This window comes from Cebus imitator, unplaced genomic scaffold (assembly GCF_001604975.1).
Source record: "Cebus imitator isolate Cc_AM_T3 unplaced genomic scaffold, Cebus_imitator-1.0 Scaffold729, whole genome shotgun sequence".
Lineage (NCBI taxonomy): Eukaryota > Metazoa > Chordata > Mammalia > Primates > Cebidae > Cebus > Cebus imitator.
Window position 1 is genome coordinate 40,633 of NW_016108044.1, and position 17,424 is coordinate 58,056.

Here is a 17,424-nt window from a genome sequence, read left to right on the forward strand (position 1 = left end):
AAAAAAAAAAAAAAAAGCCCGTGGATCTTTCCCCCGTACCACAGCAAAACTCTAATGATGACTTACTTTATAGGTAAAATCCTTTGCAAATATGCAAAGTATGTTCATTAAACTAAAACCTCTTGGTCCAAACCATCTCTATAGCTCTGAGATCAGAAGAGCTAAAGCTATTTATAAAACGAATGCTTCGAAAAAACTTAATCTTCCTTTGCGTAAAGTATTACTCCTAGCTCTAAAGATAATGTGATCCATACCTCAAAAGGAAAATGTACTACATACAAAATTCTAACTGAAAGAAGTAAGACTTGGCTTGACCTCTTCTATGACAGATTATACTCTGGTATATTCATCTTGTTAGAAATGATTAGATAACAAATATTTATGTCCTCAGCTATATAACTAACAGTCGCAAGCGACATTTCTAAACAACATATCTACTTAGTACATAGTTAAGAGACAGAAAAGTAATTATTAATACACCAAAAGAAGTCAGGCCTAACTACACTGCAAACGACCACACCATTTTTCCATGCCTTCCCCAAGCACAACCACTGATGGAAAGCCCCTAGATAGATGTCCTTGCTTAGGATGCTAACTCGGACATTCAGCCTCACTAGAGATCTTGAAGTTCACTTAAAAAACAAAAACAACGCTGGTCTGAGTGCAGAGGTGTTTACAACTAATTGATCACAACCAGTTAGATTTCTTTGTTCCTTCTCCATTCCCATTGCTCCACTTGACTAGCCTATTAAAAAAAAAATCAAATCAAATCAAATAAAAATAAAAAAAAAGCCTCCAGAATCAGGTAACTCTTAGAAGTAGATGGCAGCTCTGTAAGATTTCACAGGTCAATAGTGACATCAGGTATAGATTAACCTCCCCTAAAACCTTCAGATCAAGATCCATATGACAACAGACAGCCTTATCCCACATCAAAGAGGCTGAAGCTCATGGGAATAAACCCACTCCTTTACGAGCTTGTTTTGACCAAAAGATGAAGGCTGAGAACTGCTGATGAGGAAAAGGGTATATTTAGACTGGCTGAAGATGGAGTTGCTGAAAACCCTTACTGGCAGAGTGCCTATCATGTTTTCCAGAGCATCCATCAACCTTGGGTGGCACACTCGAGGAGAGCTAACATTATAGAGTTTACACAGAAAAATGTGCATACATAATCCACTATTCTGTGGTTTTGCCCTCTCGCCTTTTTCCCTTTTTCTCCTATGTTAATCCTGCTTTTGCTCGGTTGGAAATAAACCTGAAAATTTGTCTCCCTTGTTATACAAGTGAAATAGTGTCTGTGAATTATTCTTCTATACTACAAAGCCACAAACTCTCAATGTCCAAAAGCTTTTGACACTTGAAATTCTAACATTATCTCAAGGGTTTCCCTCAGAGCATTGATTCAAGGAATTTTAGACTTTTTTTGATTAGGTATTCAAGTTAGTTTACAGGTTAAAAAAAAAAAAAAAAGCAGGCCAGATGTGGTGGCTCACATCTGTAATCCCAGCACTTTGGGAGGTCGAGGCAGGTAGATCACCTGAGGTCGGGAGTTCAAGACCAGCCTGACCAACATGGGGAAACCCCATTTCTACTAAAAATACAAAATTAGCTGGGCGTGGTGGCGCATGCCTGTAATCCCAGCTACTCAGGAGCCTGAGGCAGGAGAATAGCTTGAACCCCGGGAGGCGGAGGCTGCAGTGAGCCGATCCTGCACCAGTGCACTCCAGTCTGGGCAACAGAGCAAGACTCCGTCTCAGGTAAAAAAAAAATACAGAATGAACTTCAAAATAATTATGATGAAAGAAACCACATTCTCCAAATTACATACCGTTGATTCCATTTACATAAAATTCTAGGAAATGCTAACTTACCTAGTGATAGAAAGCAAATTAGTGGTTGCTCAGGGAGAGGGTGAAGAAACTGGGGCAGGGGAGAAGTATTACAAAGGGAAGGGTGGAAATATTTAGGTGTGAAATGTTTAGGAATTATGTTTTGACTGTGGTGAGTCCTATGAGTATAAACATATGTCACAATTTATTAAATTTAACTTTAAACAAGTACAGTTATTGTATGTTATTTATACCTCAAGAAAGCTATTACAAAATTTAAAATAAAGAGGATAAACAGAAAGTATAAGATATCACAAAATGGTAAGAATAAATACACCGATAACCACAATAGGCTGGGCGCAGTGGCTCACACCTGTAATCCCAGCACTTTAGGAGGCCCAGGCAGAAGGATCACTCGAGCCCAGGAGTTCAAGACCACCCTGGGCAAGGCAGCAAGACCCTACCTTGATTTAAAAAAAAAAAAAAAAATTATATACACACATGTATATATATGTGTATATTATATATATATACACACACACACGCACACACATGTATATAATAGAAATAAATAACCATAATAAATGTAAATGAACTAAACTGCCAGGGAAGCAGAGATCAAGTTCTGGCGGTGGTTGCACAATGTGAATGTACTCAATGCCACTGATTTATACACTTGAAAATGGTTAAAATGGGAAACGTTATGTACCACAATAAAAGAAAAAAGCAGAGATTTTATAAGAGATTAAAAAAGACACACCAAAAACCTAGCTGTGCTTAAGAGACACTCTTAATCATAGACCATGGCAGAGTTAAAAATAAAAGGACAGGAAAAGATACAGGTTGGCTTTTCATAAACGTCATTTATCAGGTAGAGGGAAGTTCCCTTCTATTCCTAACTTCAGTGTTTTTATCAAGAAGGAATATTAATATTTTTTTCAAATGCTTTTTTTTGCATCTGCTGAGATGACTCTATGGCTTTCTTTTGTCTATTATTCTACTAATATATTAGTTGATTTTCATGTTAAATCATCCTTCTATTACTGGGATAAATCCCACTTGGTTTGGTAATGAAAAAAAAATTTTTTTTTTTTTGAGACACAGTTTGGCTCTTGTTGCTAAGGCTGGAGTGCAATGGTGCAATCTTGGCTGACTGCAACCTCTACCTCCCAGTTTCAAGCAATTCTCCTGCCTCAGCCTCCAGAGCTAGGATTACAGGTATGTGCCACCATGCCCGGCTAAGTTTCTATTTTTAGTAGAGACAGGGTTTCTCCATGTTGGTCAAACCGGTCTCGAACTCCCAACCTCAGCTGATCTGCCTGCCTCAGCCTCCCAAAGTGCTGGGATTACAGGCATGAGCCACTGTGCCCAGCCTATGAAATTTTTTTAAAAACTTTTTTTAGGGGATAAGCCCACCCATCCTCCATCCCTCTACAGGTGAGGAGAGGGTGCTCCCATATAATCCTTTTTGTACATTGCTGGGTTTGGTTTTCTACTATGCTGTTGAGGACTTTCGAGTTTATATTTATAAAAATATAGTTTTATAGTCTTACAGTTATCTTTTCTTGTGATGTCTTAAGTCTAATTTTAGACAGGAGCCTTTACATAAACACACATGTGCAGTGCACACAACACACCAGCCCAAACAATGGGAGACTTCAACGCATAATTATTCAAAGACAAAAACATCATGTACAGTAGATATAAAAGATCTGAGCCAATAACAATACTGATAGTTCTGTAAGATGTCAACAGGTTAAAAAAACGATTTTCATGATCAAGCAGGCTTCTGAGATGGTTAATAAAACAAATCTAGGCACATTTATTTTCGTGGAACTTTCCAGAGGTGGTTGTAAACCCTCTAAGAGGGGGTGTGATAGACAATGCTGCCCAGACTTGACCAGTGTTCCCCGAAGCATTTGACAAAAAAAGGCTTCTCAATTAAATGCCCACGAAGTAAGCTGTTCGGCCTGTCTAGACCTCTAGAGGGTTGGAAATTCACTTCCTCCTAAAGCAGCATGACCACAACTTTTAAACGTAGGAAAGCAACCTCAAGTGTAATAATTCTTCCCATTCAAAAGATACTATTTGTCTGGGTGCAGTGGCTCATGACTATAATCCCAGCACTTTGGAAGGTTGAAGCGGGAGGATTACTTGAGCCCAGGAGTTCGAGATCAGTGTGGGGAACATGGTGAAACCCCATCTCTACTAAAAATACAAAGAAGCCAGGCGCAGTGGCTCACATCTGTAATCCAGCACTTTGGGAGGCCAAGGCAGGTGGATCACGAGGTCCGGAGTTCGAGACCAGTCTGGCCAACATGGTGAAACCCTGTCTCTCCCAAAAATACAAAAATTAGCCTGGAGTGGTGGCGCGCGCCTGTAGTCCCAGCTACTTGGGAGGCTGAGGCAGAAAAATCACTTGATGAAGCCAGGAAGTGGAGGTTGCAGTGAGATGAGATCATGCCAATGCACTCCAGTCTAGGTGACAGAGTGAGACTCCATCTCAAAAAACAAAAACAAACAAAAAAACAAAGAATTAGTTGGGCGTCCTGGTGTGTACTTGTAGCCCCAGCTACCCGAGCCTGAGGTGGGAGGATCGCCTAAGCCTGAGAAGTCAAGGTTACAGTGAGCTGAGATCGTGTCACTGCACTCCAGCCTGGGTGACAGAGTGAAACCCTGTCTCAAAAGAGCACTATTTATCTGTAGTTTGCGCAAACTGGCTAAGAAAAAAAATTAAAGTGCTATTTTTAGTGAGCTTCAGATTTCACTCTGGTGGGATACACAGGAGCAGGTATCACTTTTATTTCAAAGGGAGAAACTGAGACTTAAGGTCAAGTAACTTACACGAAGTTGTACAGCTGCTAAAGGCTGGGAGACAGACTCCACACTGGGATCCTCCCCCATTCTGACTGTCCCCGTAAAGTTCTGTGGGATTTTACTGAAAATAAAGTTCACGAACACTTGCAGCAGTCTGTATGCTGTATATGCACTAAGAAGTTCTCAGGAAGGGTGACAACAGTAGCAACGTACACTGAGGGCTCACCATACGCCAGTCCTAGATGAACTACTTCCTTATATCACACCTCCCTGTATTCCTGCAGCTGTTCGGGAAGGGAGGGTTCCTTGTCTTATTTTACAGATGAGAAAACTGAAGATCAGACAGGTTAAGTAGTTTGTCCAGTATCACACAGCTAACAGGTGCCAAAGTGAGATCTGCACCCAATCCACACACAGTAAGTAAGGCTGTGGGTAAACATTTGGACTCTGGAGCCTTCAATTCTCATCTTCAGGACACATTAGCTTTGTAACTTTGGCCAACTAATACACTTGACTCTCTGATCCTACAGTAAAATGCTAAGAGTTGGCTCCTCCAACCTAAAAGGACTTCATGTCAGAATCAATAACGTTCAAGCCAATGAAGGGCTTTCCACCATTTCCAATGTAACCCTAGCTCCCACTACTTTTCTTACTTTTTAAGAAATCTTGAGGCCAGTGCAGTTTGTTTCCCTTCTTCCTCCTCTGAGTCAGAATCAGAAGATGTGGAACCTGTGTCCCAGTCTTCATCATCTTCGGAATCTTCTGAGTCCTCATCTTCATCCTTAGAGGGAAAAAAAAGAGGATCAGGAGGAAGATACGGAGATTGCCTAGTTTTCCTAAACTCACGGATGCTTGCCTCTACCCTCCTTACAAACCCATGTTCCAGACATTTCTTTTCTTTTTTTTCTTTTTTGAGATGGGAGTCTCCCTCTGTTGCCCAGGCTGGAATGCAGTGGCAAGATCTTGGCTCAATGCAACCTCTGTCTCCCAGGTTCAAGCAATTCTCCTGCCTCAACCTCCCAAGTAGCTGGGACTACCTATAGGTGTGTGCCACCACACCCGGCTAATTTTTGTTTTTTAGTAGAAACAGGGCTTCACCATATTGGACAGGCTGGTCTTGAACTCCTGACCTCGTGATCCACCCGCCTCAGCCTCCCAAAGTGCTGAGTTTACAAGCATGAGCCACTGCGCCTGGCCTATTTATTTTTATGAGTAGAACAGTGGCTACTCATGGAATCAAGGTATCAAGGGCTGGAATGGACCATCAAGCCCCAGAGTGATGCTGGGACTTGGCCCCAGGGACACACACAGCTCCCCCTGGCAGAGCTGGGCCCAGATCCCTGCTCGCTCACTGCTCTTATGTAAGAGGAAGCCTGTTCTCAACTCCACTAAATTATACCCCTCCCAACTCTAGCGGTTTGAGTCTTTTCTTTTTCCCCCAGGGATTCAGGAACAACCTCCGGCAGGAAATCACCCATCTAATCCTGGCTCTTACATCTCTCCCCAGAAGGAGCATCTGATTTCTTCTTCAAGAAAGTTGCAGCACTGACTCCGTCCTCATCCTCATCCTCATCTGAAGAGCCTAGTGGCAATGGAGGGAGAGAGATCCTGAATGTTGAAGAGCCAGACTGGAGGGCAGCCAAGAAACTAGGTCGAGGGCAGTGCTAACTCTGGACTTCCTATTTGCAACAAAGGTTCTTCTGCTCACCTTCTGAATCCTCCTCATTCTTCTCAGCATCTTCATCTGCAGACTGCTCAGGGTTCTGGACAGAGAGAAGTGAGAGAACAATTACGGATGCTCACCAGCCATAACCCCACCCCACCCCTCTACCCAAGACAGTTCTGTCATGGTTTCTGCTCCAGCCACCTCCCACTACCAAGTACATCTTTGGGCCTCGGTCACAGGGTCACTGTTCCCACAGTTCAGTAAGTGTGCCTCTAGCCTCCCACCTGCTTGTAACTTGTGATATGGGACTCAAAATCACGGTTGTATTTTCGGATCTTCTGGCGCAAGGTGCTCAAAGCCTTGGCATTGTTTTTGTTCATCTTCTTCTTCCCTTCCTTATCTTCCCAAAGCTAAAGGGGAAAGGAAAGAAAGACAGAGCAGTGATCAGAAACTAAGTAGTATTTCCTAAACGCCAGGCTTCTTCACCACTTTTCAGTCTGGCTATCAGCATACCACTGGTACTCCTTATTAACTACATCTGTTAGTTTTCTTCTTTTGAGACAGAGTCTTGCTCTGTCGCCCGGGCTGGAGTGCAGTGGCGTAATCTCAGCTCACTGCAACCTCCACCACCTGTGTTCAAGTGATTCTTCTGCCTCCACCTCCCGAGTAGCCAGGATTATAGGTGCTTGCCACCACGCCCAGCTAATTTTTATATTTTTAGTTGAGACGGGGTTTCACCATGTTGGTCAGGCTGGTCTCAAACTCCTGATCTTGTGGTCCACCCAAAAGTGCTGAGATTACAGGTGTGAGCCACCACGCCTGGCTTATTATTTTTTTCTTTAAGACTGTGTCTTGCTCTATCACCCAAGTTGGAGTGCAATGGTGTGATCTAGGCTCACTGCAACCCCAAGACATGGTTTCACCATATTGGCCAAGCCGGTCTCGAACTCCTAACCTTGTGCTCCACTCCCTTGGGCCTCCAAAAGAGCTGGGATTACAGGCATGAACCACCACATCTGGCCCTGTTAGCATATTTTTAAAAGATCCTATATATTCCACCACTAAAAGTACAAAACCATGAATAAGCAATGGTAATAAATACAGACATCACACCTCATTAAGATAGTCCTCTAGGTCAGCCAAGATGCGGATATAGAACCGGGGGACACCTTCTTTGTCCACAATGCTCTTGGCCTTCCCATATGCTTTTCCCAGGAGCTCAAACTCTTCCAGGCACTTGGTGACATCACGAATCTTCATGGCATTACGAATGGTCCGGATAAGGTTGGTCAGCTCCTCAAACCTGGGTTAGGAGCCCAATACCACATTGAACATGCCCACTGAAGGGAAAACTCACCACTGCTCCCAGAGACTCCCATCACCCAGCCTCCCCATGGCTTCACCTCTTGTCCTTGGCACTTCGGACAACTCTTTTGGTATCTTCTTCATCCTCGCTCAGCAACAATGGCCTGTTTGGAAGGAAAGGAGACTATTAATCTCCTTTCCTTCTCCCAGTCTTTCCAACAGATCCCTACTTCCCGTCTCAGGACAGGTGGCACTGAGTAACCCAGGTCATCCATACCACACCCATTCTCTTTTTGACTCCTCCTCAAGGCCACTTCATATACAACTCACTCTTTTAAGTATACGTTAAATAAGGCCTTTTGCTCAGTGTTGTAGCAAACACAAAGGTGACAGTCACTATCCTCTCAAAAACAAATGAAGGTGCTTATTCACTGTGTAACTAATGACATAGAGACACAAGTCACCATAGAAATACTGAGAAAAAAAAAAAAAAAGAAGTTGGGCTGTGCACGGTGGCTCATGCCTGTAATCCCAGCACTTTGGGAGGCTGAGGCAGGTGGATTACCTGAGGTCATGAGTGCAACACTAGCCTGGCCAACATGGCAAAATCCCGTCTCTACTAAAAATACAAAAATTAGCTGGGTGTGGTGGAGTGTGCCTGTAATCCCAGCTACTTGGGAGGCTAAGGCAGGAGAATCGCTTGAACCTAGGAGGCGGAGGTTGCAGTGATCACGCCATTGCACTCCAGCCTGGGGAATAAGAATGAAACTCTGTCTCAAAAAAAAAAAAGAAAAAAAGAGGTAGAGAAAAATGACACTTGGGCTATCATGAATAGAAAAGGCTTCAAGGAGGTGGTACCTAAACTAGATCTCAGCCACATTACTCAAACTATGAGAGGCCAATAGCAAGGGGGAAGTCTCAATGGCATTAACACCTCCAGTGCTAGTATTTTTCTATGATAATAAGACCACACCACAGGCTCACAGTCAGCAACAGTACCACTATTCTTTTTGCTTGTTAAGAGACAAGGTCTCACTATGTTGCCCAGGCTGGCCTCCAACTCCTGAGTTCAAGGGATCCTCCCACCTCAGCCTCCAGAGTAGCAGCTGGGACTACACACATGCACCATCTTGCTTGCCTCTTTTTCCTTCCTTTTTATTATTTTTTGGATTTATTTTTTTTTTTTTTTGAGATGGAGTTTTGCTCTTATCACCCAGGCTGGAGTGCAATGGTGCGATCTTGGTTCACTGCGACTTCTGCCTACCAGGTTCAAGTGATTCTCCTGCCTCAGTCTACTGAATGAGTAGCTGGGATTACAGTCACCTGCCACCATATCCGGCTAATTTTTGTATTTTTAGTAGAGACCATGTTGGCCAGGCTGGCCTCAAACTCCTGACCTCAGGTTATCTGCCCACCTCGGCCTCCCAAGTGCTGGGATTACAGGCTTGAGCCACCTGCCTGGTCTGGATTATTTTATGGCAAATGACACTGGTTTCCACCTGTAGAAGTGATACAAAATCATATGCATATTGGTATATACATGTGATACTTTTAAAACAGTAGCACAAGCATATGGCAGACGTTTAAGAAACACCATTCCAGTGGAGCACAGTGGCTCATGCCTGTAAACCCAGCACTTTAGAATGCCGGGCAGGAGGATCACTTGAGCCCAGGAGTTCAGAACCAGCCTAAGCATCACAGTGAAACCCCTTCTCTACAAAAATTTAGAAACAATTAGCCCGCTGCGATGTCGTGATGCCGTAATCCCAGCTACTTGAGAGGCTGAGGTGGGAGGATCGCTTGAGATCTGAAAGTCAAGGCTGCAGTAAGGTATGATGCCCCCCCCCCAAAAAAAAGGAAAAAGAAAAACCATTCCATTGTTTCAAAGAGTTTTAAAAAATTTATGTAAAGAAATGGGGGATGGAATTTACGTAGAAATGAACAGGCATGTAAAATGTTTAAGCTCCTGAGTACAAAGAAGGTGGCCAGACCTCAGAGCCACATCAGGGGGCTCCCAGATATCAACCAAGCATTTTGCATTTCCCTCCATGAGCAGTGGGAAGTCACTAAAGACTTCTCGGCGGTAAGATGAGAGGAGAAAGAAGGTAGAGGCTGTAGACTTTGAGGCTGAAGCTGATGCCACAGATCTGGCCAGTGGGAAGCCTCTCCTCTGTGACTCTATCTCTTGTACCTGGTGGGTGGACTCCCGCTATCACAGCCCTCTAAGGCTCTCTCCAATAACGCTCCGATCCCGCAAACTCTGGTCTTTGTCTGAACCCGATCTCCCCACCCTCACGTACACTGCCTTTCACAGCCCGCCTAACCCCGCACCCCCAGGATGGTCACCACCACAGCCCCCGCCACTCACTGTTTGCCGTAGTTGCCTCCGACAGGTTTGGTGACGAGTTCCTCCCCGGACAGGGACGACTCGGACTCGCTGTCCGAACCAGTGGTGAAAAACCGCGACATGGCGACGGGGCGGAGGTGCTACGGCCGGAGCTGCCGGACCTGCGGGGGAGCCAAGGCGTCAAGGGCCACGCAAAGAGGCCCGGGCAACCACCTTCCGATCCCCTATCCCTCACCGGCCCCACCCAGACCTCGACCCAGGTCTCCCTCCACGATACACGAGGCCCAAAAAATACCAATCACCTGAGGTCTCTAGTCACACCGCTGAGCCGGGAGAGCGGAAACGCCGAAAGCGAGGGCGGGCCTTGCGTCACTTCCGGGAAGCTCCGACGAACTACATTGGGAGACTACAACTCCCAGTGGCCTTTGAGCCACACTGGGGCGGGGACAAGCCTGATAGAACTGGGCGCTGAGAGACAGCACTTGGGGAGACCGAAGCCGGCGGATCACTTGAGACTAGGAGTTCGACACCAGACTGACTAATGTGACGAAACCCCGTCTCTACTAAAAATACAACAAATTAGCTGGGCGCAGCTACTTGGGAGGCTGAGGCAGGAGAATCGCTTAAACCCTGGAGGTAGAGGTTGCAATGAGCCGAAATCGCGCCACTGCACTCCAGCCTGGGCGACAGAGCGAGACTCCGTCTCAAAATATAAAATATGAAGTAAAATAAAATAAAACCCTGACCTCATGCCGGAACCGCAGAACAAGAATGTAAGGGCCAGTGCCCATGTGATGAGCACTGATGGTGAGCTACTAGGATTTGGAGTGAGGCTTAGAGCCAACTTCCAGTCAGACTATTTGAGCTCAAATCCCAGCTCCGCCCCTTTAATTAGACAAGTTTCCTAACGTCTCCATGCCTCAGTCTTCCCAAGCTATCAAATAACAATACCACCTCTTTATAGAGTTTTATGAGAATAAAATGACTTGGTGTATCTGAAGAATTTGGAACAGTGCTTTGTACAAAATCAGCATATAATATTAGTATTCATTCTTCATTTCACAGTTAGTTCATGAGCATTCATTATGAATAAGCAATGTCCTAGATATTGGATACAGCAGTGAGGAAAACATAAAAGGTTCCTGATTTCAAAAGGAACTCACATTCTGGTGGTCCAACATAGTTAACTAAATGTGTAACAAGATAGCACTAGGCAATATAAAGACATTAAAGTATAGAGTTATAGAGGAAGCTACGAAGGTCTGGACCTCTCTGAAGAGGTGATATTTGAGCAGAGATCCAAATGACAGGAAGGAGGGAGCCATTCAAAGGTCATCTAGGGAAAAGAGCGTTTCCAGCAACCGCAAAGGCCTTGAGGCAGAAATGAGATTGAATGGTTCTAGGAATAAAGAGAAGGTGGCCTGGTGCGTGGCTTACACCTGCAATCCCAGCACTCTGAGATAATCTCAGCACTCTGGGAGATCAAGGTGGGCAAATCACCTCAATCAGGAGTTCGAGGCCAGCTTGGCCAATATGGTGAAAAACCCTCTCTCTACTAAAAATACAGAAGTTAGTCGGCCATGGTGGCGGGCCCAGCTACTCAGGAGACTGAGGCAGGAGAATCCCTTGAAACCTTGAAGGTGGAGTTTGCAGTGAGCCAAGATGGTGCCACTGTGCTCCAGCCTGAGTGACAGAGTGAGCTTCGTATCCAAAAAAAAAAGTAGAGAGAGAAGGCCAGAGTGGTATCAGTAAAGCAAGCAAGGCATTAATAGTGTAGAAGTAGACAATGCTGGCTAGCTGCAGTGGTTCACACCTGTAATTCCAACACTCAGGGAGTCTAAGGCAAATGGATCACCTGAGGTCAGGAATCAAGACCAGCCTGGCCAACACGGCAAAACCCCATGTCTACTAAAAAATACAAAAATCAGCTCAGCATGATCTAAAAAAAAAAAAAAAAAATGTGGGTTTACAGATGTACAATAATCCTGGTTTTCGTTTTGTTTAAAAAAAATTTTTTTTTGAGACAGAGTTTTGCTCTTATCACCCAGACTGGAGTGCAATGGCGCGATCTTGGCTCACCACAACCTCTGCCTCCCAGGTTCAAGTGATTCTCCTGCCTCAGCCTCCAGAGTAGCTGGAATTTACAGGCATGCACCACCACGCCCGGCTGATTTTTGTATTTTTAGTAGAGACGGGTTTGACCATGTTGTCCAGGTTGATCTTGAACTCCTGACCTCAGATGATCAGCCCTCCTCGGCCTCCCAAAGTTCTGGGATTACAGGCATGAGCCACCATGCCCAGCCCTCTTTTTTTTTTTTTTTTTTAAATAGTATATGTCCATTATTACAAAATGTAAGTGGTACAACAGAATACACAGGAAGAAAAAGAATATACAGGAAAAAAATCTCCTTCCCACCCTGACCTCCAGTTCCTCAGCTTTTCTCTCTAGAAGCAAACCCAATTGTCAATTTATAATGTCATCTTCCAGATGTCACTCTGGGCCCTCTCTTTCTCTCTCTGTTTATACACACACACGCACACACACACACACAGAGTCAACCCTTGAACAACGTGAGTTTAAACTGTTCAGGTCTACATGTATATGGATTTTATTCAATAAATACAGCCAATCCTCCACACAAGTGGGTTCCACATCTGGAACTAAATGCCAGTCAAAAATAACAGTATTTGCTATTTAAATACTGATTTAAATATGATTAGAAACCTGCGTATACCAAGGGCCTATGTTTTGTAACTACGGATTCCACAGGGGCAACTGCGAGACTTGAAGATGCACAGATTTTCGTATCTCCTGGGAGTCCTGGAACCAATCTTCTGAGGATTTCAAGGAATGGCTAGATAGAGAGAAAAGGATATAGACAGCTGCGTGTATTGTGAGTATATATATATATATATATATATATATATATATATATATATATATATATGTATATATAATCATATAGCTCAGGGTGTGTATGTGGGGTGTGTGTGTGTGTGTGTGTGTGTGTGTGTGTGTGTCTGTCTGTCTGTCTGTCTACCTGGCACATATCTATCCCTTCCCTTGTTTCCTGCATCTTATTTCATTATTCCTATATCTTGCAGCTCGTTCTGCATCAGTGCATATGGCTCTGTTGCATTCTTTTTTTTAGAGACAGAGTCTCATTCTGTTACCAGGCTGGAGTGCAGTGGCAAGGTCTTGGCTCACTGCCATCTCCGCCTCCTGGATTCAAGTGTTTCCCCTGCCTCAGCCTCCCAAGTAGCTGGGATTATAGGCACCCACCACCACGCCCAGCTATTTTTGTATTTTTAGTAGAGACAGGTTTTTTTGTCATGTTGGCCAGGCTGGTCTCGAGCTCCTAACCTCAGGTGAACCACCTGCCTCGGCCTCCCAAAGTGCTGGAATTACAGGCATGAGCCACTGTGCCCATTTTTTGAGATGAAGTTTCACTCTGTCGCCCAGGCTGGAGTGCAATGGCACGATCTCAGCTCACTGTAACCTCTGCCTTCCGGGTTCAAGCGATTCTCTTGCCTCAGCCTTCTGAGTAGCTGGGATTACAGGCATGAACCACTGCGCCTGGACTTGTCTCATTCTTTTTAATGGCAGAATATCGTTCTATTATATGACATACCATAAAATGTATTCTTCAGACTTCTAATGCTGATTGCCTTTTTATTTATTTATTGAGATGGAGTCTCGCTTTGTCGCCTAGACACTGGAGTGCAGTGGCATGATCTTGGCTCACTGCAACCCCTGCCTCCCTGGTTCAAGTGATTCTCCTGTCTCAGCCTCCCAAGTAGCTGGGATTACAGGTGCCCACAACTGTGCCTAGCTAATTTTTGTATTTTTAGTAGAGACGAAGTTTCACCATCTTGGTCAGGTTGGTCTCAAACTCCTGACTTCATGATCCACCTGTCTTGGCCTCCCAAAGTGCTGGGATTCCAGGCGTGAGCCACGGCACCCGGCCTAATTTTTGTATATTTAGTAGAGATATGGTTTCACCATGTTGGCCAAGCTAGTCTTGAACTCCTAACCTCAAGTGATCCACCTGTCTTGGCCTCCCAAAGTGCTGAGATTAGAGGCATGAGCCACCGCATCCCGCCTGATTGCCTTTTAAAAGTATTCATGATAACCCCAGGAGGCAGACCTCATTGTTCCACTTTAGAGAGGAGGATGCTGATGTCCGAAGAGGTCAAGTGACTTGCCTAAGTTCACATCAATAGCCTGCATTCCAACCCAAACATTATTTCACAGCTATCTGAACTGAACTGTTGAGAAATGTGTTGTTTTAGAGCCAGACTCCAACAATTTTTGAATGAATTCAACTTAATCTTTTTTTGTTTTTGCAATAGAGTCTCATTCTGCTGCCCAGGCTGGAGTGCAGTGGTGTGATTATGGCTCACTGCAGCCTCAAGCTCCTGGGCTCAAGCAATCCTCCCGCCTCAGCCTCCTCAGTAGCTGAGACTATAGGCACACACCACCACATCCAATTAATGTTTTTGCTTTTTGTAGAGATGGGATCTCACTATGTTGCCCAGGCTGGTCTTGAACTACTGGCCTCAAGCAATTCTCCAGCACTGGCCTCCCAAAGCTCTGGGATTACAAGACTCAGCCACTGTGCCTGGTCTCAGTTTAGTCTTGTGACTAGGAAAGATGGGCATGGGCTGGGTGTGGTGGCTCGCGCCTGTAATCCCAGCACTTTGGGAGGCTGAGGTGGGTGGATCAACTGAGGTCAGGAGTTCGAGACCAGCTGGCTAACATGATGAAACCCCGTCTCTACTAAAAATGCAAAAATTAGCCAGGCATGGTGGTGGGTGCCTGAGATTGCCCAGCTACTTGGGAAGCTGAGGAAGGAGAACTGCTTGAATCTGGGAGGTGGAGTTTGCAGTGAGCTGATATCTCACCACAGCAGTCCAGCCTGGGTGACACAGCGAGACGCTCTCTCAAAGAAAAAAAAAGAAAACCTAATAATTTGCTTAATAATTTCTTCCTTTATGAGCATAGTAGGCTCTGTGACTGGAGACAAACATGACATAGGTGTATTTAATACCCAGATTTTGATGGGGTCCTAATGGTCTCAGAGAGGGAAGCACACCCTGAAAAAGCTTTGATCAGTCTGGTGTCTCCAGTTCATGGGGGCGTTCATATTTCCCGTGGCAGATTGACTCTCTTCATGTGCCTGTAATAACACAGCCGGCAAGCAGGAAGATTATAACCATAACTGGTATTTGAATAACAATTTCAAATGCATAAAGGAACTTGAAGCTCATTAAAAACTTCTAGGTGGGCAGGAAAAGTAGCTATTACTAACCTCATTTTACAAATGCGAAAGCAGGACTCTGGAGTGCCGGGTAGGGCTCTGCTGTGACAGCATGAGATTCTGAAACCAGGTCCTCTAACTCGCAGGTCATAGAAGACACTTCTGAGTATATTATTTTATTGCAGAAGGGGGATGGATGGAGAGGAAGGAGAGGACAGAACATGGGAAAAGAGGAGAGAGTGCCGTGGGAACCCCTCTCCGGGACAAAATGCTGGATACCACACTCCCCCTCACTCACGCAATCCAGCCACTGATATCCCCCCTTTCCTTTATTAAAAAAAAATATTATTATTACTATTTGAGACCAGGTGTCACTCTGTCACCCAGACTAGAGTGCAGTGGTGTGATCATAGCTCACTGCAGCATCAAACTCCTGAGCTCAAGCCGGGACTCCAGTTTCACACCACCATGTCAGACAGTTATTTATGTATTTATTTTGAGACAAGGTCTTGCTCTTTCACCCAAGCTGGAGTGGAGTGAAACAATTACTGTACTGGGACTACAGGCACCCATCACCACACGAGACTTATTTATTTTTATTTTTATTTTTTGAGGCAGAATTTCGCCCTGTCACCCAGGCAGGAGTGCAGTGGTGAGATCTTGGCTTGCCACAACCTCCACCTCCTGGGTTCAAGTGATTCTCCTGCCTCAGCCTCGTGAGTAGCTGGGATTATAGGCCCGCGCCACCATGACCAACTAATTTTTGTATTTTTAGTAGAGACAGGGTTTCACCATGTTGGCCAGGCTGGTCTTGAACTCCGGACTTCAAGTGATCCACCTGCCTTGGCCTCCCAAAGTGCTGTGATTATAGGCATGAGCCACTGCGCCCAGCCAAGACTTATTCATTTTTATTTTTTTAGACATGGAGCCTTTTTTTCTTTTTCTTTTTTTAAATTTATTTTATTATTATTTTTTAAGACGGGATTTCACCATGTTGGTCAGGCTGGTCTTGAACTCCCGACTTCTGGTGATCTGCCCGCCTTGGCCTCCAAAGTGCTTGGATTACAGGCGAGAGCCACCATACCTGGCCAACAGATGGAGTCTTGGTATGTTGCCCAGGCTGGCCTCAAACTCTTGGGCTTAAGTGATCCTCCTGTCTTGGCCTCCCAAAGTGTTGGAATTACAGGCATGAGCCAAAGTGCCTGGCCTCAATATCCTCTTTCTAAAATAAATATCTAAAAAGACTGTGAAATTCATAAATAATATAACTTTCTGACACACATAGTTTTGTTGTATTTTGCTTTGTGTTTAATTTTCTCAATTAATGTCTTAGCATACCCCTTAGTGCATTTCACATAGTACATGTTCAATACTATGTTTTTATTATTATTATAAATTTTTTGTTTTGAAATAGAGTCGTGCAGGATTTCTACTCACTGCAAACTTGGCCTCCCAGGATCAAGCAATTTTCCTGTCTCAGTCACTCGAGTAGCTGAGATTACAGGCACACACCACCACACCCAACTAATTTTTGTATTTTTAGTAGAGACAGGATTCCATCATGTTGGCCAGGCTGGTCTCAAACCCCTAGCCTCAAGTGATCCACCTGCCTTGGCCTCCCAAGATGCTGGGATTACAGGCATGAGCCGCTGCACGCTGCCTATTATTGTAATTATTGAAAGACTACATACATATAGCTAAATGAACCAACTGCACTAATTAATCACTGGTTTGGTGTCTCTCATCATCTATTAGTTTTGCCTGGTTTTTGATTTTTTTTTTTTGTTAGAGACAGGATCTCACTCTCTTGCCCAGGCTGGTGTGCAATTGAGAGATCCCAGCTCACTGCAGCCTTGAATTCCTGGGTTTAAGGGATCCTCCTGTCTCAGCCTCCCACATAGCAGGGACCATCAGTGTGCACCACCGAGGTCAGCTAATGTTTTTTGTGGGGTCTTCGTTTTTTTGTAGAGATGGGGGGTCTCACTCTGTTCCCAGGCTGGTCTTGAACTCCTGGCCTCAAGAAGTCATTGGGCCTCAGCCTCCTAAAGCACTGGGTTTACAAGCGTGAGCCACCGTGCCTGGCCAGTTTTGCCGATTCTTGAGCTTCATATAAATAGAATCATAAGGCATATCCTCTTTTGTGCCTAGCTGCTTTTGCTGACCATAATACTTAGGAAATTGATCTGTGGTAAGTGC

The 17,424-nt window shown here is 44.7% G+C and overlaps 1 protein-coding gene across 1 annotated transcript in view; it reads right to left on the bottom strand.

Moving 5' to 3' along the window:
• The window catches only part of LOC108296631 (eukaryotic translation initiation factor 3 subunit C-like), a 22,521-nt gene extending 12,156 nt beyond the window's left edge, over positions 1-10,365 (bottom strand). Inside the window, 8 exon segments of the mRNA XM_017519118.2 lie at positions 5,303-5,430; positions 6,104-6,231; positions 6,358-6,412; positions 6,600-6,725; positions 7,429-7,618; positions 7,719-7,784; positions 9,989-10,128; positions 10,287-10,365. Of these exon segments, the coding sequence (XP_017374607.2) occupies positions 5,303-5,430; positions 6,104-6,231; positions 6,358-6,412; positions 6,600-6,725; positions 7,429-7,618; positions 7,719-7,784; positions 9,989-10,089 (794 nt within the window). The 5' untranslated portion in view covers positions 10,090-10,128; positions 10,287-10,365.
• Between the last annotated feature and the right edge of the window lie 7,059 nt (positions 10,366-17,424).